We start from the raw sequence: 24,587 nt of genomic DNA, 5'->3' as shown, positions 1-24,587 counted from the left end.
CTCCTGGGGCAGATGGGATTTATCCTATTTTGCTTCAGAAGGGATTTGATCATTTCAAACATGTTTTGAAACAACTACTTGTTTGCAGTTTTGCTACAGGGTATATTCCCAAATCCTGGAGGGATATTACTGTGAAGTTTATTCCGAAAGTGGGTCGCGCGTCGTATGAAGAAGCAAAGAGCTTCAGACCTATCAGTTTGACCTCTTTTCTTCTGAAATGCTTAGAACGCATAGTCGATCATCACATCCGTGATGTTCATCTGGCCAATGTGCCTCTTCATGTGAACCAACATGCTTACCAATCTGGAAAGTCCACTGTGACTCTTTTACACAAAGTTGTTTACGATATCGAGAAGGCATTCGCTCAAAAGCAATCCTGCTTGGGTGTTTTCTTAGATATCGAGGGTGCCTTTGACAATGTGCCTTTCGATGCCATATTGGAAGCCGCACAGAGTCATGGTATATCTCCAATGATTTCCAATTGGATTCACCAAATGCTCAAAAACCGACATCTCTTCTCGACATTGCGTCAAGCGGCGATTAGGAAATTGAGTGTTTGTGGATGCCCCCAAGGGGGAGTCTTATCACCGCTTTTGTGGAATCTCGTAGCAGATACGCTATTGAGGCAACTCAATAATAGCGGTTTTCCTACTTATGGTTTTGCCGACGACTACCTAACATTGTTAGTCGGTATGTGCATCAGCACCCTTTTCGACCTGATGCAAAACGCTCTTCAGGTAGTTGAGGGTTGGTGTCGCCAATATGGCCTTTCGGTAAATCCGAGTAAAACATCTATTGTGCTTTTCACGGAAAAGCGAAACCGTAATGGTGTTCGAACTTTACGTCTCTTTGATTCTGAAATCAATGTGACTGAACAGGTAAAGTACGTTGGAGTCATTCTTGATTCTAAGCTTTCCTGGACACCTCATGTTGAGTTCAGAATCAAGAAAGCTTGTATGGCCTTCGGGCAATGCCGGCGAACCTTTGGTACAACTTGGGGTCTAAAACCCAAGTATATCAAATGGATCTACACAACTGTTGTTCGGCCAATATTGGCCTATGGATGTCTTGTGTGGTGGCAAAAGGGCGAAGTGAGAACGGTCCAATCAAAGTTAGGCCATCTCCAAAGGATGTGCTTAATGGCGATGTCTGGAGCGTTCTCTTCAACTCCCACGGCAGCGCTCGAAGTTCTCTTTGACGTTGCCCCACTACACATTCATCTCAAACAAGAAGCACTTTCTTGCACTTACCGCCTATGGGTACTCGGTTTACTAGAGGAAACTCCTGTGAACCGCAGTTCAACACACACCTCGTTGTTTCCACTTTTGGTGAATTGGGACAAAGTTGTCCTTGCTCCAAGTGATCTTACAATTGCTTGTAATTTTCCATATAGGACATTTTCCACGAAATTCCCTTCCCGGGAAGAGTGGACATCTGGTTATCTGGAGAGAAGTATTTCAGACGGCATCGTATGTTACACTGATGGCTCCCTTCTCGAAGGTCGAGCAGGTGCTGGTGTTTATTCTCGTGAGCTAAGGCTGTATCAGTCTTATTCACTTGGCAGACACTGCACCGTTTTTCAGGCCGAAATCTTTGCTCTTATGTGCGGAGTGCAATCAGCACTTCAGCAGCACGTAATGGGCAAAGTAATATACTTCTGTTCAGATAGCCAGGCTGCTATTAAAGCACTTGCTTCGGCCAACTCCAGGTCGAAGATAGTTATCGCTTGTCGAACTCAAATTGAGGAGCTGAATTCAGCAAACGCTGTTCACCTTGTATGGGTACCTGGCCATTCTTCCATCGCTGGAAATGAATTGGCTGATGAGTTAGCTCGCACTGGAGCATCACATGACTTCATTGGCCCTGAGCCAGCTATTCCGGTATCCAAGTGTTGGGTGAAGCTTCAGATTGACACCTGGGCTGCCACTCAGCACAAACAATACTGGAATAGTTTGGAGTCATGTCGTCAAACAAAATTGTATTGTACTGAGCCATCTCTAGGGGTGGCAAAGTATCTAACAAATCTGTCAAAGCATAATTGCAGCATGCTGGTCAAAGCATTGACTGGCCACTGCCGACTCAGTTATCACATGGCGAATATTCAGCAAGCTGATTCACTTGCATGTGATAGCTGTGAATCCGATTATGGAACTTCGTATCATTTAATATGTAACTGTCCAGCTTTTGCGCAATTGCGTTTCCGAGTACTCGGGAAACACTTATTAAGTGAAACTGACTTCAGAAACCTGAATCTTCAGGACGTTCTGTTGTTCTTGACCCGCTGTGGTAAAGAGCTATAGGCTCTCTTTACGCTCTATGCATTATCACAGTGCCCTTCTCAGGGCGCTGTTCGAACCCATTGTGGCACGCTTATGCGTTATTACAGTGTCCTTTTCAGGACGCTATGTGAACCCATTGTGGTACGCTTTTGCGAGTATGACGATCCTATTCCCTTACCTGTCCTTTCCCATGTCCTATCCTTTTTCTTTCCCTTCTCCGTCAGGTAAATGATGAATAGGCTCGTGTTCATGGCGATGGCACAAATTTCCCGAATGGAGGAGAACGTGCCTCTAGAGCCGACCTACTGATACCTGATACCTGATACTTTCAAATTCAAATGTTCTTGTATAAAACGATGTTCTATGTGCAGTTCCATGTCCGTTTGAGAGGCACTCGAACCACAAATAATCGAAAAATAATTGCACTTGACTGGGATCACCATAGAACTAACAATAATATCCCACAACATCTATTTGAACTGTCAACATTGCTCAAATCTCGGCAAAATGGTTGTTTACGAATTGCTCAATTATGCGAATTCCGGCAAAAGTTTGCAAAAAGTGCTGATATCCCGGTTGTTGTGACGGTATTTTGGTGAAACTGGCAACTATAGGGTAATTGTTCTCTACGTTGTGGTAGTACCTAATGTTGCGGTAATGGCAATTGAGCACTTTTTCGGCTGGAATGTTACCAAAAGGCATTTTTAATAGATGTATTATGCTTAAATTACGAGATTGTACTTTTTGTATGCTTAAGGTTTGCTCAAAAACCATTAAAAAAAAATCCTTAATATTTCTGCTGCTGTATCCTATAGCGGGACACTACCGCTCCTAATGTTGCGGTATCCCATATGATTTCAATGGGAACCGCAACATTAGGAACCGAAATTAAATTTTACCTCCATAATAGGAACAGTGTGCCTAATGTTGTGGCAAGTGATTACAGATCGAAAACAGAGAGAAACGATAGTTTTATATTTTTTCAAGCAAATTTGGATAGAAAACTACCGACTAACGTTTTGAAACCCTTTATTAAATTGTACGATCATATTTTTTTGAATCAATATACCCTATTACCACAACGATCGGCACACTTACCCTATTATCCAATAGGAATTAAATGTACCGTCAAACGGGGTTACTTGCAACAGCGGTGTAACTTGCAACATGATGACATACACTAAATGTGAAGTATTTTCTAAAAATAATGAAAACTAGTATGCCCTACTATTTCGTTTATAGAGATTATGTGTATCAAAGATCCATTCAGTGGAAAAATAGTTTTATTTCTTTGTTTATTGTTTAGCTTAAATCGATAAGTCTGATGACCTTGCTTGCAATTAGGATACCTAATAGTAAGCTTAGCTAAACTATAAATGTTTGATTAACTTATCGACTAAGAAATGTAAAAAAATCATTATTTTATTCGACAACTATTATGGGGTAACTTGCAATAGTTGAATTTGACAAAACCTTTAATTAATCATCTTCATTTCTCGATGTTTTTGACAGTAATAACCGAAATGGATCATTTACTGATTACATAACGCGTTAATTTTCAAATGACAACTATTTTTTTCTATTTTTGCACGTGACCATCCAACATTATTAGGGAATACCATATTTTGAAGTTTTATTCATGTTTCATCTTGTTAAAAGTTCAATTTAGTTTATGGACGCTTTGAAACAATCACCAACATCAATTCTGAACCTAGATGGAGTAAATTATTTCAGCTGAATACCCAAATTAGCAAGCTTAATAGGTGTGTTTAAATCATGTTGTTTTAGCTGAAATTGCCAAACAACACCCCTTCAAACTGAAAACTACTTAGGGATGTCTCACTCTACCTTTTTAAGGAATGGCAATAATCATTGTTGACATTTTTTTTTAACGAATACTGAGTCACGAGATCCATATATATTTTAACCGTAGTGTGGCCAGCAAAAAAAACACCCGTAGAAGGCCGGCAGGGTACCCGGGTACCCACGAAATGGAAATGATCATATCTCAGCGATTTTTCCACCGGTTTTAAAAGTTTTTGCCTCATTCAACTCAGAAACTCATTATCTATCAAGATCGTATTTGGTTGGACCGGTCCGATCACCATAGGTACCGGAAAATCCGGATTTCCGGATCCATGTTTTTATACAATACAATATACGGGATTTTCGGTAGGTTAGTAGCAATTTCGGTACCAAGCATCGTAAAATTGCTTTGGCATATTGTATCTGACCGGCCTGGAATCATAAAACGTGTTGACTTTGAAACTGTGATTTCGGAACACGCTTCCCGTGGGGCCATGGTTGACCATAAACACTTTAAGGTATCCTAGCCTTAACAATGTAGGTTTCAATATGGTATAAGGACATGCTCCCAAAAATATGGATTTTCCGAAAACCACGGTGATTGGATCGGTCTAACCAAATATTTTCTTGATAGATGATGAGTTTCTGAGTTGAATGAGCTAAAAATTTCCAAAATCGATGAAAAATTGACGGAGATATGATCATTTCAATTTCGTGGGTACCCGGGTACCCTGCCGGCTTTCCACGTAATAAAAAAATGCAGGAGCCCCTCCCCCTGCCCCTCCTCACTTTAAAATTCGGTCAACCCCATTAATAGATGTATATTCACGAGTTCTAAGATGTAACAGAGCTCCAACATCCTAGTCTCAATAACCATTAAAATATCGAGATTTGAAATTGAAAAAGGTACCCGGGTACCCTGCCGGCCACATAAGTGTTAAACTAGCTGTCCCGGCAAACGTCGTACTGCCTGCCTACTGTGTTTTTTGACATGCAGCTCCATAGGGACGTCCCCCGCGAAGTCATCTGTATGGGAGCCCCCGTTCCAGAGACCGGAGAGATCTCACACCAGGCTAAGAACCTTCCCCGGTCCCAAACCTCCCTGCATACAAAATTTGAAGCCGATCGGTTCAGTAGTTTTCGAATCCATAACGGTCAGACAGACAGACAGACTGAAATTAATTTTTATATATATAGATCAGTGGTGCTCAGGCTGGAGGATACCGCGGGCCAAATTTGCAATTCGGGATCGACCTGTGGGCCGCATAAAACATCGATGCACAAAAACATCAAAAAGAACAATTCTAAAGCATATTTATTAAAAATCTGAACTGTTCAGAATTTGTGTAAGGTTCAAACTTTATAATCTATTGCCCTTCGTGGAGTTCAATTTAGATTCATAAGTAAAGTTTGGTTGAGAAAAACGTTCGAGCTTCAAATTGAAATTCAAACAAACAATTTAGAAGTTGCCCCTAGAATTGTCTTGAAGCCACTTCAAGAACTTGTCAAGCAGCTTTTACAAGAATTTCTTTTGAATCGCCCCAAAAAGGTTTGCTGGATTTTCTCCTGAAATTTCTTGTGGAGTTGCTCCAGAAGGTTTTCGAGAAATTTCTTGAAGTTTCTTTTAGTTTTTCTAGGATTCTCTTGGAACACCTCCAAGAACTCCTCTTAGATTTGCCTTTGGAACTGCCCTGAAGTTACTTCAGGAATTCCTCATTAATCGTTTCCAAGAATTTCTCCTAGAATAGCTTCCGGATTTTTCCGAAAATTTTACAGGAGTTTCTTGGAGATTTTAGTAAATTCTTTCCATAATTCTCTTCTTAAGTTAATGAAATACTTCATCATTAAATTTCTTCAAAAATTAGATTTTTAACAAAAATCAGATTAGTTAACGGTTGGGATTCGGTAACTGTGGAAAAACCCTTCCGGAATTTTACCGCACTGGAATTTGACACCTGTGTGTTCGTGCAATCCCGAGCAGGAGAAAATAGCTGAAGAATACCTAACTCAGGTATGGAAAACCGAATACCTACAACCTGAATGAGGTATTAAGAAGCCCTGCATAAGAGGTAAAGTACCTAAAATAATAACTGGTGTGTATTCTGTGCATAACACGTGAATAATTACATCAGGTATGGCAATACCTAAATAATAATGGGCGATTTTTCCATACAAATAGTGATTTTTCCATAATTGAATAATACCTCAAGCAGTCCTCAACACTATAGACTGTTTCAGAAATTATAAATACACTAACGATTCACTGCCATTTCAATTTGAGCATAATACCCAAAAAAATTTCTTCTAGCTCTTAAAGTAAACTCGCTAACGAAGCAAATAATACCAATTTTGTTGATGTTTCTGGTAAATGTTAAAAAATAGGGCTCTGTAAACTAGATGATTAAAATTTGAAGTTGCACAAAGTGGTCAAAAAATGTAGCATAGTAGAAAAGAAAAAAATCTCACAGATAAAATATTTAATTTCCAAACACAATAAAAATAACTGTATCGATAATAAAAGATATTTCTCGATTGGTTAGAGTAATTTTTACTGGAATATTTGATCAAGAACCACCATTACGGGCCTTCCCAATACAATTTTTTTTGTTTCAAATTTATCAACAACACCAGTAGCAACAAACGTTAAGCAAACGAATGTCTTAATTACTGTTTACTGCATTCGTTTTTATGGTATGACAAGCTTTGCCATCTGAAGGATCGAATGAGCTGAAAAAATAAGTTTGTTTAGATTAAATGCGTTCAGGGAAGCTAAGAAACTGTGTGGTAGTTCTTATGTTCCGTAGAAAACCTTAAAAAATAAGAAACTTGATCTCCGAAAAAATGTTGCGGGAATGCCTTTATCGATTTTTCCCAAATTTTGATCAAGGCATTACTTAGACAACTTGTTGAGAAAGCGAATGTGATAAAAATTTAGATTATTTTTGGTATTTAGTGATAAATAATGTTGAAATCATTAAAAAACACTTTTGTGCAAATGCAAATTTGAAAAATTAAATTATTTGTTAGAGAACTCGACTGTTCTTTAAAATATCAAGACAATTGAAAGGGAATATAAAAATATGGAGAACAATATGCTATACTCTGAAACAAGTTGGTAAAAATCATTAGAACAGTTCATTTAATTGAATAAACAAAGTGTATTTATAATTTCTGAAACAGTCTATAAACCAATAACTCGCCGAGGTATTTTATAAATACCTAGAAAATACCAGAATAAGGTATTTTCAATACCTGGGTAACCGACCAATACCTCATCTTGGTATGATACCTGATTTTGGTATATGCAGTTACGTGTCAGTTATTCGTTCCTGCTCGGGATCGATCTTTGCTGCTGGTGTGCGTGTTCAGAATCAACTTGGAGTGTGTATTGGTGTTAGTGTTGTGTTTTACAATTTTGTGCGAGTTTGTTTTGATCATCTGTTTCTCGTTCGTTGATGTTGATTGTTTTTCAGCCAGTGGAGAACCCCGGCATATGCGACGTGGAGGTTGTCGGTGTCCGTCCGTTTGTTGACTGTATTGTGTGTGTTGTGGATGTGGCAGCTCTCCAGAATAGGAAGATTCTTTCCTCTGTTTGTTGTGTCCAGGATTTTCGTATCATCTAGCTTGAATGAGTGTTCCGCTCGTGCTGCGTGATTTATGAGGGCCGTGGTTTCCAATATAGATTGGATTGCGGTGTCTTCAATGGTGTGTCCTGCATTTCTCAGTGTTTCCAGTTTTCGCAAGTTAGACTTGTGTTTGGAAATGCGGGATTTTAGTTTTTGTGTTGTCATGTCAATGTAACGGCATGACACACGGAAAGCGATGGTGATCGATCAAGCGCGAAGTGTCAAATTCCAGTACGGTAAAATTCCGGAAGGGTTTTTCCACAGTTACCGAATCCCAACCGTTAACTGCTGTGAGGGAAAATTCATTCCGCTGGACAACCTTTGTTCAACAGAACACATTGGACGAAGAATCTGTGATAATTGGTAAAAATTGTTATTTTAAATACCAAATAAAATAAACAATCATTTTTAGAGTCCCTGATGAAGGTCTTATATGCGACCGAAACGTTGGACGAAATTAAATAGCAGTATTTGAATTTTGTACTTGGGGGGTTTTCGGCCTTGCAGTCTCCGGTGCAATCAAAACGATATATATTTTCGATGCCCGACGTTTCGATGGACTGTGCCATCTTTCTCAAGGGTTCTATTTAAACAAATTGGACGTAGTACATATTAAAGACAAACAGAAAAATTACAAAGGTGAACACAACTTACAGAAATATCGTTCTTCGTCTGGTGGTATGAATTGCACATGAATTTTAGTCAAATTTGTAGGAAATTGATGAAGTCCGTCAAAAATTTGACTAAAATTCATGTGCAATTCATACCACCAGACGAAGAACGATATTTCTGTAAGTTGTGTTCACCTTTGTAATTTTTCTGTTTGTCTCTAATATGTACTACGTCCAATTTGTTTAAATAGAACCCTTGAGAAAGATGGCATAGTCCATCGAAACGTCGGGCATCGAAAATATATATAGTTTTGATTGCACCGGAGACTACAAGGCCGAAAACCCCCCAAGTACAAAATTACCAGTCGATAGCATCCACAAGATATTTGAATTTTGTCGAGACTGAAAAAGTTATTTTTAAGTTTGGAAAATAAGATCAGCGCTGTACTGAAGCAGATTGACATTGTTAGTGTGTGCCACAATGAGGAAAAATATGCAGATCGAATATGGGACCTATAGCAGATATTTCAGCGTAACTTCACGCATTGGATCAAGCAAAGTTTCCACTGGGATTCCGGCCACCTAAACCAGAAGGAGGAGAAAGGAATGCAACCCAGCAACCATCAATACGCCAGTTCAATAGTTCAATTTCAAACAGACCATACGTGGCAGTCAATATTTGACCGGAGATCGCTGTATCCTTATCAATATTGGAACGTTCTATGAGTGCACCATCCCAGGCCAACTGGACGGAAGCTAAGCATGTTCTGTGCTACCTGAAGTCAGTATCTCATGTCTGTTTAAGTGACACTCGAAACCACAAATCATCGAAGAATAATTGCACTTGGCTGGGATCACCACAGAACTAACAATAATACCTACCCAAGGAACAATCACTCATTTAACCAACATTGCAATGACATTTTTATTCCACATTTGACTGAATTACTGTTGAACATTAGGTTAATCATCATTATTTCATCACAGCTTGTAATCAGGCGTTGTTCAAACAAAAGTGAAGAAGTTATTCAGCATTCTTCTCTCCAAGCGTGATACAGACTTTACAGTCGCAAGTAACCTGTTATATCGGCCTCATATTAAACTTTTATTCAGCTATGATGACCTGCTGAAAACAAAAATAATTTGACGTGCGAGGTGCAATTATAGGCCAATCATGTTTTTTGTCTCATCCAAACACATTTCTAACACACCGGCTCTTCTAAAATGTTTCTCAACTTAGGATTTGAACTCGTGATCTCCCAATCACCCGTCGCATGCCTTACCGTCTACGCCATCCTGGAACTGGGAAGTCAGTCGCTGAAAGCAAAATATCTTCACAAAATCTTTCACAGATTAATGCTCAAATTTATGAAAGGTTTGAAATATTTGCCAAAAAAAGTTGTAAAATGACGGCAACTTTGAAATTGCTACGAAAATTAGCAAATGTTTCAAATATTTAGCATTGGTGTATAACAAACATCAATAAATATTTACTGCTGTAGAATTGTTATATTATCATCACTTTAATTTGTTGCTCAATCGAAGAGTGATAATCGAACAAATAAATAAAAAATTCGTTTATATAGCTTACTGTCAAACCATTCTTAAACGTGTATCCACAATAGCTGAAGTATTAAAATCAAAAGCATTTATTGGAATTATATATACCACAATAATCAGCTATTGGAAACAGTGGAACATAAGTTTTTTAACTTGTAGAAAAAAGTTCTTCTTCAGCTTATATCAAAGCTTGTAAAAGCAAATCGAACAAACAAAAATGGCTGACATTTGTTAAGCTTGTAATTAAATCGTTGTTCACATACGTGCCAAATGTTGCATTTCGGTTTATTTACAATGTAAATAGCATCATTTCAGCTTATTATTCAGCATTTGGTTTTGTTCAGCTGAAAATGTTATAAACCAGCAATAATTCGACATGCATGCTTATTAATGATTTCAAATTGTTCCTTGGCTATCCCAAAACATCTATTTGAACTGTCAACATTGCCCAGATCTCGGCAAAATGGTTGTGCGAATTTCGGCAAAAGTTTGAAAAAGGGCTGATATCCCGGCTGTTGCGACGGTATTTTGGTGAAACTGGCAACTATATTATCCAATAGGAATTAAATGTACTAGGATAGTTATAAGATTTATTGTTAAGTTGTGTGTCGAGTTGAAGGGTTCGTTAGTGATTAAGAAACTATCATGTAAGTAATTTTAAGTTTAAACACGTTGTAAAACTATTGAAATGAACTGTATTTAATATAGTATTGTGTTTCATTAATCCAGAAGAAACTCGCTCCAACACCGCCAATCTGAATTAAGTGTGTAGAGTTGTTAATAAATCTTATGTAGAAGTACTTTGTAGGTATTTTTATGGGCAAATTCTTGTCAAAATCTTTGAGGATTTTTTACAAAAAAAAAACGAGGAAAAATGTATGCAATGGGTGAATTTCTGAAGAAATTACTAGACAGGAAAAGAGGTTTCCAGAAAACCAATTTGATTAATGTCTGAAAAAATTTCTTCAACGATTTGTAAGGAATTTTATGTATTTTTTTGGGGGGATTCCTGGCCCTGCTGGCACACGGTATTGATCTGTAAATCGTTAAACTTGTTTCGACTAGATGTTAAATATCTACTCCCTTTTACAGAAACCAAACAGGAACTCGAAGACCTAATGGCCGATATCAAAAAAACTGCCAACAGAGTAAGAGGGAAGCTCAAGGTAAGGTTTCAAAACATCATCTATCGGTTATGCCGTCGATTTGTTTGACCCCCGAACTTCAATTCCAATTTCTCCTTCTCCCACAGGGTATCGAACAGAACATTGAGCAGGAGGAGCAGACGAACAAGTCCAATGCCGATCTGAGGATACGGAAGACACAGCACTCGGCACTGTCGCGCAAGTTCGTCGAGGTGATGACCGAGTACAACCGGACCCAGACTGACTACCGAGAGCGGTGCAAAGGAAGAATACAACGACAATTGGAAATTAGTAAGTATAACTGTTCTGTTTTTTTTTTGGGGATTTCGAGTTCTAACTTGGGAATTGGACGGTTTGAACATCATATGCATAACTATGTTGTTCATTCGGTGTTGTCACATTCTTGAAAATTCTTGAAACTATCATAAAATCAAACTAAAATCATTCAGGTTTTATTACGGCTCTTTTAACCTCCTGCAAAATGTTGCTTGGTTTATTTGTTAACTTCGAATGAATAAGGTTGATCAACACGATTCTCAAGTAAAAATTAACGCAAATGAAAAACAGAATCAAGCTAAAATGTAGTTGTCTTGCTTCAATGTTAATCAACTTCAGAGATGAGATTCACTAATCAGTGACATTTTTCCACATTCTCAATTGCAGCGGGTAGAGCGACGACGAACGAAGAGCTCGAGGAGATGTTGGAGCAGGGCAATTCCGCCGTGTTCACGCAAGGGGTAATGTCGTCTTCCTGTTTGGATACCGACCGCCACCACCGGATGCCCAGTGTCTAACTAATCTCTATTTCCCGTGTGTTTCCCCCTCTCTGTCTCTCTCCCCCGACAGATTATCATGGAAACCCAACAAGCTAAACAAACGCTCGCCGATATCGAAGCACGGCATGCAGATATTATAAAATTGGAGAATTCAATTAGGGAGCTACACGATATGTTCATGGACATGGCGATGCTCGTCGAGAGCCAGGTAAAGTGGAATTCAATTACTATTATGCCTCCTTGGCGTCCGCCCATGTTCTTGTGTGGGAGACCCTGTGTTTCCCTCTTAAACCTAAAACGCCTGGATGATGACGATGATTCCAAGCCACGGCTGCCGTACCGACCGACACCGAATCGTCCTGGCGGCAGCAAATCTGCACCTTTCTGTAGGCGGGTTGCATGCTGCAGCAGGGACTATGGTGACTGTGTCGGTCGGCCGGTCGCTATCGGTACCATATCACAGCGCACCTGTTACAACCAAGGAAACAGCTATATCCATCAGGAAATGTGAGATACATGAAAAAATCCGTAGGAAAGGTTCTCCAGTCAGATTACCTACCTCTCCCTTTAGTAATAGCCAAAGAGTGTGTGCTTGTGTCGCAAAGATGTCCGGAAGAAGTGGGGGCCGGGTGCTTTGAATCAGACCAGCTCAGCACTCGACCGGCGCAAGCACTTCTTACACTTAATTCCGCAGGTTTATTCAGTAGTAGATCTTACAGATTCTGTGTGTTTCGTGTTTGTGTAGTGTTAGTGTTATAATCATAGCGTACGACGTTGTTCACTACATAATGCAATTTCCCCCCTTAATCCCTCTGTCCCTTACCACCTGTGGCTGCCGTTGGTCATTTCCCTTCTTCCGTTGATGCTGATTAGATTTGTGCGGAAATCGGTCGAGATTGGACGGTTTGGTGGTCGCTCGAGTGTTCTTGTTTGTTATACTGGACGTGTGGTGTGGATGCACTGCGATCTCTTTTTACGTAAATAACGGACGTTCAGATAAAATCACACTACACGGTACAAATACTAAATGAATTCATACCGTTTCCGGATCACCATCAAATTTATTTTGAGTATTCATCAAGGGCGATCATTTTAATTTCTGGATTTCACCACCAGATGGCAACACTGAAAGATAACGCACAAATCGTAGATGGAGTTGCAAAGATTAATATTATCCATCGCCATTGTAGCTTTTGGATTATCCACAAAAACTCGTTTTACTTTTCGCGTCCAACAATGCACTCCCGGCAAAGCATCATCGAAAATAGCCAATAATGATAGACAGCTTTAATCATCCGAATAGGCAATACATATCCCGAAACTAGTCGCGCAATACATATCAGAAGGTTAAATAAACATACTACTGACGTATATTTTTAATTGCTGGCAACACTGCTCAAGTAGGATTAAATAAATTTCAATTTTGAAGAACTTTTGGAAAATCCTTCCTCTGAAAAATCCAGTAAAAACACCAGCAGAATTTGTAGACGAAACGAAGCATTTGGAATTTCTTCATGTTGGTTTATTAGATTCGTCGATCTCCACGAGAATTGCCAAAAGATATCCCAGAGGAATTGCCGAATAGATTTCCGAGAGAGAATTGCCAAAGAAAATTAAAAAAAAAATCCATAAAATATCAATAAACGGCCTAGGAAATTACATATGAAATTTTTGAAGAAATAACAAATAAAAATGCATAAGAAATTCCAAGGAAATTTCTGAAGAAACAAGTTTTTCATAGAATTCTTAAAATTTAGAATTTTAGAATTCTGATGAAAATAAAGAACTTTTGAAAAATCCTTCCTCTGAAAAAAAAAAATAAAATCAGGTGTTTCTACCGAATTTATTTGCATCTGAAAGTTCTTCCAGTTGGTTTTTTCAGAAAATCCACAATAACTTTTTTTCTTAGGGACTTGACGTCTTCGACAAAAACATGTGTTTTTGCATCGCTTTGTAGCTTTGTAGAAAGCATGAAAATTAAAAAAAAAACATTTTAAAGTTATACTCAGAAAACTAGTTTTAAGGAATTGTTCATGAAAAACGTCCTAAATTCCATCGAGCATTAGTGTCTTCGGCAAAGTTTCTTGTATCAAAATTATCTACAACTTTTCTAAAGAATCTTGGTGTCTAATTTTAACTTTTGCATAAATAATTTTCCAATGTCACTTTTACACAAAAATATTTTCTCAAATTTTATTCAACATTTTGAGAAAATATTTTTTGAAAACTCCTGGGAATTTCTTGAACCATTCGTATAAACGTTTCTCAGGTAATTCTTTCAGGAGTTCCTTCCACAATTCCTTCAGCATATTCCTCGAAAATTTTCTCGGCAATCTCTTTGTAAATTGGATATTCCTCAAATAACACTAGTTTACAAAATAAAACGAAAGTCTGGAACTTCTGTCAACGACCAAAATTTTTGAAGCACAATTTAGCCCTGATTTCGAAACCGTGTTTCAAAAAATTTAAAGTAGAACAGTTTTTAAGTTTTAGCTCAATATCGAGTTTTACAACTTTTTAAAATATGGAATTTACTAAAATTCAAATATCTTGCGTTTTGTTCAACTAATTTTAAATCTTTTTCCATGAATTGAAAGCTGAATATAATACCTTTCGATCATCTGAATGCAAGTTTTGCATCAGATTGATGAAATTCAAAGTATTGGCGAGTTTAAGGGACGATCTCCTTAAATTTTAGCAAAATTTCCAAAAATATATGTAAAAATGCATTTTTTTCAATATGAAAAAAAAACTATTTAAAAATTCTTTCTTAATGTTTTTTGACATATCATATGTAGGCGAGTTACAGTAAAAAATTCAGCTCAATCGGAGCATTGATTACGGAGAATGAGATGTTTGAAGTGAGCAACTTTGCTTAAAATTAGAACAAAAATCGATTTCAAATCGACAGCCTTGTATGGAAAGTCGAAAAAATTTCCGCTCTACTGTAATTTTTTTCCTTCACGTTTTCGAACTCAAGGGAATGATGCTTCACTAAAAATGATCATCAGCTTACCGAGTTCAAAAATGCTGTAAACTAGTGCAATTTCATGCATTTTTAATTGGACTCACTAAGCAATATCAGAAGGAATTGCTGATCTCCAAAATAATTGCCGAAGGAATGTCAAGAGGAATTGCCGAATCAATTTCAAAAAAAAAAAATTGCCAAAGGAATTCCCAAAGGAGTTTGCCAAGAAACTGCCAATAAACGGCTTGGGAAATTTGCAAAGGAATTTAATTGCTGAAGAAATTACAAAGAAAATTGGCGAAGGAATTACCAATAAAAACGCCTAAGAAACTGCCAAGGAAATTTCTGAAGAAATTTCTAAACAAATTCCCGAAAAAAGGCGGAATCACTTTCTGAAAAATTTCATTTTTTTTTAATTTTTGCTCAAGGAATCAAAAAAATATTATCGGAGGTGTCACCGAAGAAATGGTAAAACAATTTTGAAAACAGTGAAATTACCAAAAACAAAAACGGATTGAGAAATTTCCGGATTTTCTGAAGCAATCACAAATGAAATTCCCAAGGGAGTTTCTGAAGCAACTTTCAAACAAATTGCCAAAAAAATTGTGCAAATCAATATCTTAAAAAATTGTCGAAGAAGTTTTCAAAGCAGTTTTTGATTTTATTTTAAAGGAATTAAACAATATTGCCGAAGAAGTTACCGAAGGAATTTTCAAGAAATTTTGAAAAGAATCACCGAACCAATTCCCAAGGGAACTGCTGGAAAAGAGTCTAAAGGAGTTGCTTAACGCATTTGCAATGAAATTATCGCAGGCGGAGAAAATTGTTACATGAATGGTTCAAAGTGAATTGCCGTGAAAGTAAAGCAGTTCTAAACGATTTTTTCAAAGAAATTCACGAAGAAAAGTTCAGTAAAATTTACTTTTGAAATTTATTCATTTTTTTCAAGAAACTTCTTCGGCAAATTCTGTAGAAATTCTTTTGGACATTCGTTTGAAAGTTTATGTTGTAATTCTTATAGGAGTTGCTTTCGAAATCCCCTCACTATATTCCACGAGAATTCCTTCGGCAATCTCAATGTGAACTAGAAAATTTTCAGACAATTTCTTTAGAAGTACATGAATTGCCTATCGGAATTACAATGGGATATCAGAAGAAATTGACGATCTCCAAAAGAATTGCCGAGGGAATTGAATAGCTTCCGAAAAAGAATTGCGGAAGGAATTTCCCAAGAAGTTCCCACAAAAATACCAATAAACGGCTTGTGAATTTTTCAAAGGAATTGCTGAGGAAATTACAAATAAAAATGCCTAAGAAATTTGCCAAGGGAATTTCTAAAGAAAATTCCAAACAAATTTCCGAAAAAAAAATTGCCATAAATTCTTGAAAAATTTCATCTTTTATTTCTTGAAATTTTTGTTCAAGGAATTAAAAACAAAATATTGCCGGTGTAACCGAAGAAATTTTCAAGAAATTTAGAAAACTGTGAAATTGCAAAAAAAAAAACGGTTTGAGAAATTTTCAAAAGATTTGCTGAAGAAATTAAATTGGCGAAGAAATTACAAAAAAACGGTTTGAGAAATTTTCAAACGATTTGCTGAAGAAATTAAATTGGCGAAGAAATTACAAATAAAAATGTCTAAGAAATTCCCAAAGGGAATTTATAACATTCAAACATAATGCCAAAAAATTGGCCAAATCAATTTCTTAAAAATTTGCCGAAGAAGTTACCAAAGCTCTTGTTGATTTTTTTTAAATGAATCAAAAAATAATGCCGGAATTTTCAAGAAAACAGTGAAATTACCAAAAAAAAAAACGGTTTGAGAAATTTTCAAAAGATTTGCTGAAGAAATTAAATTGGCGAAGAAATTACAAATAAAAATGTCTAGGAAATTCCCAAAGGGAATTTATAAAGAAACTTTCAAACATAATGCCAAAAAAATGGCCAAATCAATTTCTTAAAAAAATTCAAGAAACTTTAGAAGAATCACCGAACCAATTCCCAAGGGAACTGCCGGAAAACATTCCAAAGGAGTTGCTTAATACATTTTCAAAGAAATTATCGCAGGTATTCACAATAAATTCCGAAGGACTCTTTTTCAAATATATCTAAAGAATTGCGGAGAGAATTGCCCGAGAAATTGTTAAATAAAGCAAAGCAGATCTAACCGATTTTTTTTCAAAGAAATTCATAAAGAAAAGCTCAGTAAAATTTCCTTTTAAAATTTATTAAATTTTTTTCAGGAAACTTCTTCTGCAACTTCTCTAGGATTTTTTTTGTGTTTTTTTGTTTGAAAATTTCTCTTGTAATTCTTTTAGGAGTTCCTTCCAAAACTCCTTCACTTTATTTATCGAGAATTCCTTCGGCAATCTCTTTGTGAATTAGAAAATTTCCAGAAAAAATGCATTAGATGTTTTTTTTTTTAATTTTATGTAGTGGGCTATTCCCAAAATAATTTAAAAACAATCCAAAGAAATTTCTGAAAGAACTTCTTAAAGCAAAGCTGAAAAATTCACGAAGAAATTATCTTAAGAATTGTCATGGAGAATAACAGAGGGAATTCACAAAACAACTGATGAAAGACTTTGCAAAGAAATTTTTGGAAGATTTCTTAAACAAATTGGCGAAGGAACACCAATATGAGTTGGTTGAAAAAAAAAAAATAACCGAAGAAATTCACGACAAATTACTGAAAATGCCTTATTTTCTGCTCCAACAATTAAAGCTCGAAAACGGTTTGTTGGATTGAAAAGATGTCTTCTAAGATGTTTGAGAATATTGGACGGACTTTTAGAAAAAAAAAACACTAAGCGTAATATTTATCGTGGATCTATGTTAGATGGCACATAATTTCAATTTTCTTCGATTCTTTTATTATTTTACGGTGGAAAGCTGACTTCCAGCCTTAAATTTCCCAAAAAGCCCAGCTTAGTCCAATGCTTCTAACAAAATTTTCTCGAATTTTTATTTTTCATCGTTTTTGAAACGGACAAAAGGAAAAAAAATGGAATTTTTCTTTAGATTCTACGTACAAGTTTCAATTTCATAATGTTTTCCTACTTCAGTAATAGCTACCTAAAACTGGACCTTGTTAAATGTTATTAAATACGCTCTAAAAAATCACATGTCAGGGAAACATTTGATCCTTTTTTGATAAAAACTGTAAAACAGTAAAAAATTTCTCTAATAACATTATACAAGGTCCCGTACATTTTACTTTTTTTTCTATTTTTTAAATTCGCTGTAACTTAAGTATGGTTAGATGTAGGTAAAAAATGCATAGTGTTTACATTTGAACCTGTACATGGAATCTATTTTTGATATAAAAATCTGAAAAATGGTTTGCTTTTTCTTATTTTGATTTCGAGAAAAAATAGTTAGAAATATTTCACCATCTTGGGCTTCATTGCAAATTTATGGCTAGAAGTTAGCTTCTACAGAAAATAAAAAAAAAATTCGAAGGGAAAGGTTTTGAAAAATAGAAATTATATAACATCTAACATAGATTCGCGATGAATATTACTCTTAGTGTATTTTTTTTTTCAAAAGTCCTTAAAATATCCTCAATATCTTCGAAGACATCATTTCAAACCAACAAACCGTTTTCAAGTTATATTTTATTAGCAGAGAAAATCAGTTTTTTTATACGCCCTTTTCAAAAGTTAGGAAAGGAAAAATGATTGTGTTGATGCAGAAGTGCATGATTCAGAAAATCCAGCGCATGAACAACATCTCATGAACAACATCTCATCCATACAACCTATGGCTCTCTGGAGGGTCCAAAACTTGGGTAGTTTTAGGTTCATTCCATAGCACGAATCAGTATCGAGCAGTATTATCAGTGTTGCCAACTACCAAACGTTGCCAACTGATAACGGATTACTCTAGCAATCCACTAAAACATTGCTGAGCGTCCTACTAGTTTTTGTCGGATAGCATGTTTTATTAGATTTTTCTGGGTCAGTGTTGCCAGTTACTTAATTTTGCTTTTGTGTCGGGGTTTAACCCAATGGATGACTAATGCTTTCTCGAATATTCGATTCGCTTATCTTTTATAAAATTTAAAATACATATAGATTTTCAAAAATTCTACAAAGTCAGTGTTGCCAGAAATTATTTTTTTCACAAACATCATTATGTGTGTTGACTAAAACGAGGAAAATAAAGAGAATGTATTTCTGTAATCTAAATATGTTCACTCTCATAAATTGCTGATCGTTCATTGTAAGAATTCCTAAATATTTTAAAAATTCTAAGCTGTTTCTAATCAGCTTTCTCACTATTGACATTACCGCAAAAATTGAGCCCATTCTTCTAGAATTACATAACGCTTCCCACTTGTCGGTCATCACGTACCGCCATTCTGTCCTCTGGGGTCAATAGGCCCCGGGAACCACGTCCGAAACATTCAATTTGTTGATTCTTTCCCATTCAACAGCGCTGCCAACTAACTGATGGCGCCAACTACAGCGCCCATATAAACGGCTCTTGTTAAGCGAACGATGATACCCTGCCCTGGTTTAATTTAATTTACTCGTTATTTATCATCCAGAGCGTGTGTTGACCATCACTACCGACCGACCGACCGACCGCACAATCATTCAGAGCGCGAACTAATAAAAGATGCACTTTCCTCCGTGTTGCTCGTGTTCGTTCTTCCCAACCCACGGATTTCGCACAGATCTACATCATCGGTTTAAATTGTGTGACATCCTCCTCCCATCATTCTCGTACGCCGTTTATCCCCATTGCAGTCATGTAGTGAACGAACAGTTTTGTAATCGACCTTCTCTCCCTTGCTTGTGTTTACACCCTTGTCCCATTGTTTTGATTGCATTAAAACCGTCTTATATTGGATCGTTTGTCGGAAATGTCAATTTACTGCCTTTTTCGAGCAATTTATCACTTCAATACAATCCGAATGAGGCAAATGGACTTCCAGAGGTTATCAGAACCATCATAAAACCAAAATCAAATATTTCTGGTTTTATAACAATGTTCAAAACCTCTTCAAGACTATGTGGTCTTCCAAATATTGTTTGGGTGTCTACGAATCTTTTTCTTAGCTCGTGAAGCCCCTGCAAACGATCCAATTATGAGGTTTCCCCACAAACGATCGAGATGCAATTAACTTGAACTTTATACCTTTCAGCCCAAGTAACATCTTAATGACTAATTAGTCTTGTAGAGGTTTTAGAAACCGCCATGAAACCTTATATTTTTTATTTTGGTTTTATTGTGGTTCTAAGAAGTTTTTCTAGTCGACTTGACTTTAAAATGTTACTTGGGAGTTGATCAACACTTCGCCAGATACCTTTCGCCCGAAAACCATGTATAGAGTTCACAGCAGCTTCTACTAAGACAAAGATAAGAGTGAACCATACGAGTTTAAGTAATTCTCTTGTTTCAATCTGTCACCTATTTTAAATGTACTCATTCTACGAATGAAGTGTTTGCCTCGACTATCGAGATTAAAAATGTCGACTCGGATGAGGTGACTCGTCGTGCTAATCAAATGAGGAATCACCTCATTGAAATCGAGATTTCTCCCCTCGATATTTGGGTCGAACAGCATCAAGTCACTCCACTTGTAGAATGAGCACAAATATTTATTAGATTTTCGGAAATTAGTTTATCGTGATCAATTTCTGAATTTAAAAGCGATGTTTGAAAAGCATGGTTTTCTGGCGGTATACTATAGGCTGAATATTTCACTTATCTTATAGATCTCCTACATCTTTTGCTTGAATGTTTTTAATTTCGCTATATTTTCGTTTCCGAAGCTTGTTTCCCTTGTTCTTATCACGTAGAATTTTTCACTTTACAAACCATATAATATAAATAACCTAGACTATAAGTAAACTACGCAATCCAGCATCGAACCGACCCAGCTGTTCCAATACCGTCGAAGCTCCCTAAACCGGACCGCCTTCGATGGTGTTGTTCGACACAGCTGACCCTCTGTCCCAAGAAAAAAATCAAACACAGAAGTGACCCCACTCTCCTCGTGGGACGTGGGGTCCAAGGACTTTGCGTTGATCCTCAAGCGCTACTTTGGAGGCTTACACCCGCAACCTCGTACATCGTTCAACGACGCTACCTGCTCCACGTAGTCATACGCTAGACGCCCATAGCCCACGTTTTTCTTCCGGTAGGTAGCGCCCTCTACGACTGTGACCGCCCACGAAAGCTAACGCCCGAGCAGAATCGACGGAATGTTCTCTGTCTGTGTGCGTGTGTTGTCATCCTATTACCTCGCTGTCCTGTCTCTCTGTCCCTCTCTCACTGTCTCTCTTTCTCGTTGTCTATCTGTTGATGTACCACCACTACCAGTACTACTGTTGCTGCTGCTGCTGCTCCTGCTACTGCTGCTCATCGTGAACAGGTTGCTGTGCTGCGCAGAACACCCAACAAATGTAAACGCCTCGTGATTGTAGTTCTGTACATGTCTCTATCCTCTATTGTTTCCAACTATTTCAAAACTACGTGTAAACAGCAACTGTTTTGAGTGATGGCCGTGTGTTCCTTGACTGTGTGAGTGTGTCCTCTTTGTCTGTTGTTGCTGGACACAACAACTTTTCGAAACTGTGAACACAAGCGTTTGATGAAGCTTGGATTACCCTCCTCTGTGTGTGTAACATACTGTAATCTATTGTGATTCCTGTTGTTGTAAGTTGTTTTACTTTGTTGTTGCGCTCCGATATTCTCTGGATACGAACGCGAGTTTCCAATTGTGTAGGTCTTAAGTGTATAACAGCGGCAACGTATCGTAGGATGATGAAACTTACACTAGAGCGTTTTAAGAGGTTTGTTCTGAACATTATCTGCATTAGACGAGTCCTTCAGGTACCTTGGACCATGCTGGAAATGACAACTTGTTATGTTATGTTACATAATCTTAAAAATCATTGCCAATGAACAATCCAAAGCCGGTATTTCAATGACCATTCGCTAACAAAACCTTTGCCACGGGATCCTTCATGATAATGTTTCTCAAGAATCACGTACACACTCAATCATGTTCGGTACTTTTGGATGAAAATAGAACAGCAGAACTATTTCGGTATTACGGATTTTACTGAGGCTCAGTACAGCAAATGTAAATACGTGAGGAAAATGTACAACAACCAATTTTTTGCTGTATTCAGCTGTTAAAATTTGGTAAAAAAAACCATTAAATTCGATATTTAAAAAGACATTTTTCAAACTATAGTTTTTTAAGCAAGCTAAAAAAGATAAAAAATCATAAAATTTCGTTGCTAAAATATTTGGTTCTTAGGTCTCAAAATCTACCGGAGTAACCAGGGATAGGAACAATCACATGCAACGAGTTGCATGCGCTTGCGACTATCCCAGTTCAGAAGCATATAATCTAATTACGATGGAATGGAAAACCTGTGATATCACGAACTCTTTCAGTGATTAAGATTTCCTTCAGAGATTTGCTTAGGAATTTACTTGGAAATCAATTCAGAGTGCATTCTGAAATTTCTCTGAGGATATCTCCGGACATTATACATATCCAGGATTCTTTGTGGATTCAAATTTATTTCAAAATTCCTTCTATAAATTCATATGCAGTTTATTACAAACTGCTTCCCGCGATATCTCCCGGCGTTCTTTCTTGATTGTTTTCTAGAAATATTTCCTGCAGGTTTGGTGGAGTTGCTTTTTGTATTTCTCCAGGAGTTTCCTTCGAGATTTTTGAAAGGTTTTTCTTGGGATATTTCAACAATAGTTTTCACGACGTTTCTGCAGTGCTGCCTCTAGGGATTTCTTTCACATATTTTCCCGGTATTATTCACAAAGATTTATGAGGAATTTCTTCCGGAGGACCTAACAAGTCTCTCATTAAGTTCCTTCGGGAATTTCTTTTAGAGGTTTTCTGGAATAGCTTTTCAAAAGCTTTTTCCGGGGAATGTTTGCGAGAATTCTGCAGAAGTTGTTCCAGGGATTTCTAAAAATTCTGGGATTTCTCTTTGAGTTCTTTGTGGGATCTCTCCCGTAGCTCCTTCCGAAATTCCTTTTAATGGATTCCAGAGTTCCCCCTGGTATTCCCCTAATATTTTCATCCCGGTCTACTTTCTAATTTTTTTTTCTCACGATATTTCTACACTGGTTATTAACGGAGATTCCACCAGGATTCCTTCAGATCAGATATTTCACTGTGAACTTCTTTCTTGCAAGGAACTTCGTAGGCTATCCCCGGAGGTATCCCAAGAAAAACTCCAGGAAAATCCGGACAAGAACTCCGAATTAAATTAACGATGTTCCAAAGGAATCCCGGGGCACTGGAAGTAATCCCAGTAAAACCTCAGAAGGATTACAGAAAGAAATCTCGGAAACAACTACGAAGAAAAGCTTGGAAAAATTCTCTGAAAGGAATCGCGGTTAGAACTTCATGAGAATTTGCAACAATAACTCCATTTAGAAAAGCATACATGAGCTCTGAATGAAACCCTGGAAGAAATCTTGGGAGAAAGTTTTAGTTAAGTTCTTCCAAGCTCTGAGAGATATTCCCGGAGCAACACTGGGAGGAATGTTTCGAGAGAGGTTCCGGGTGCAACTCTAAGAGATATCTCAGGCACAAAAAAATTCCGAGGTGGGGGTGACGTATGAGAAAATCGAAATTTGTGTCAGCCTAATTTGGAGAAATTATAGGAGCAATTTCGGGAGAAATCCCGCGAGATACTATGACAGCAGTACCAGGAAAGCCTTCGGAAGATTTACCGGTAGAACATTGAGCAAAAAGCCCCTGGGCAAATCCTGGGAGGAATTTAGTAGAAATCCAAGGAATAACTCCAGTAGAAATCCCTTGAAAAGCTTTGGAATAAATTTCGGGGAGAACTCCTCGAGAATTCTCGGGAGGAACGCTGTTAGAAATTGCGAAAAATAGTTCAAGATGAATCCAGGAAGATATTCTCAGAGAAATCCAGTGACAACATCTGAGAAACATCCTCAAAAAAAAATCATGTAAAAATCCCGAGTTGAACCCTGCGAAAAATCCTACGAAAAAAAAAGAATTAAACCTATACAATTATCCAATAAAGAGCTTCAGCAGAAGTTTTTGGAAAATTTTCTATGAGATTTTTATGAAGATTTCGTTTTGTTTGGCTGAATTTCTGAAGTATTTCTTAGCTGACACACAAGCTTATTACATCCGGTAGTAATTCTCTCATGTTAGAAGTGAGCAATTTCTGAAACGTTTCTACAAGAATTTTCTATACGAATTCAACCATTCTTTTCATTGAACTTATAGACTCAATATTCTTTCGGCTTTTTAAAAATATTTATAGTCTGAATAGAATTTAAAAGGAATTCTGAAACTTGGGAGTTTTTTTACCAATTCATGCTGCACTATTGGAAGATTTCCACAATATATCCTTTTTTTTCTCAATCGTAAATATACATTTTTAATCGTTTTTTTGCCATTTTTTTATACTGAAAATAACTCAGAATATAAACTGTACCTCGCTCAAAGTATTTTACTAGGACTTCTCATCAGGATTTTTCCAGGGGTTATTTTTCCTATATCTATGCAATTTTATTGTATTTTACTGTTTTTTTTCACTTACATATCATGGTAAATGCGTCAATTTATTTTTATTTTCCAGCCGAAAATATTTTGCGATGATTTTCAAAATTTTCACCAAAAAAATGTAAAGAATCCTTCATAAAATGTCGTTTTCCACGACCATGCTCGTCATAGACCGTGAACAGTTTTTTTCTAGCAATTATAAAATTGTTGCTAGTAAGGTAAAAAATTACTTCGTCATATGCGCTGATTCCCGTCACATCAGACGGAAAATGGCCAT

General features: G+C 37.0%; 1 protein-coding gene across 8 annotated transcripts in view; it reads left to right on the top strand.

Moving 5' to 3' along the window:
• LOC109409257 (syntaxin-1A) overlaps positions 1–24,587 on the top strand; it is a 298,425-nt gene that overhangs the window by 189,045 nt on the left and 84,793 nt on the right. For all 8 annotated transcript variants that reach the window (XR_009998103.1, XR_009998102.1, XR_009998104.1 and 5 more), the window contains exons 4-7: positions 10,975–11,048; positions 11,135–11,318; positions 11,691–11,764; positions 11,874–12,011. Coding sequence is in view for 4 of the 8 variants with exons in the window: in XM_062854413.1 (XP_062710397.1) it covers positions 10,975–11,048; positions 11,135–11,318; positions 11,691–11,764; positions 11,874–12,011 (470 nt within the window). In the remaining 4 variants the exon portion in view is untranslated. The remainder of the gene's footprint in view (positions 1–10,974; positions 11,049–11,134; positions 11,319–11,690; positions 11,765–11,873; positions 12,012–24,587) is intronic.

The sequence above is a fragment of the Aedes albopictus genome, chromosome 2, assembly GCF_035046485.1.
Source record: "Aedes albopictus strain Foshan chromosome 2, AalbF5, whole genome shotgun sequence".
In the NCBI taxonomy this organism is placed as follows: Eukaryota; Metazoa; Arthropoda; class Insecta; order Diptera; family Culicidae; genus Aedes; species Aedes albopictus.
This window is presented reverse-complemented; position numbering and strand designations above follow the sequence as displayed.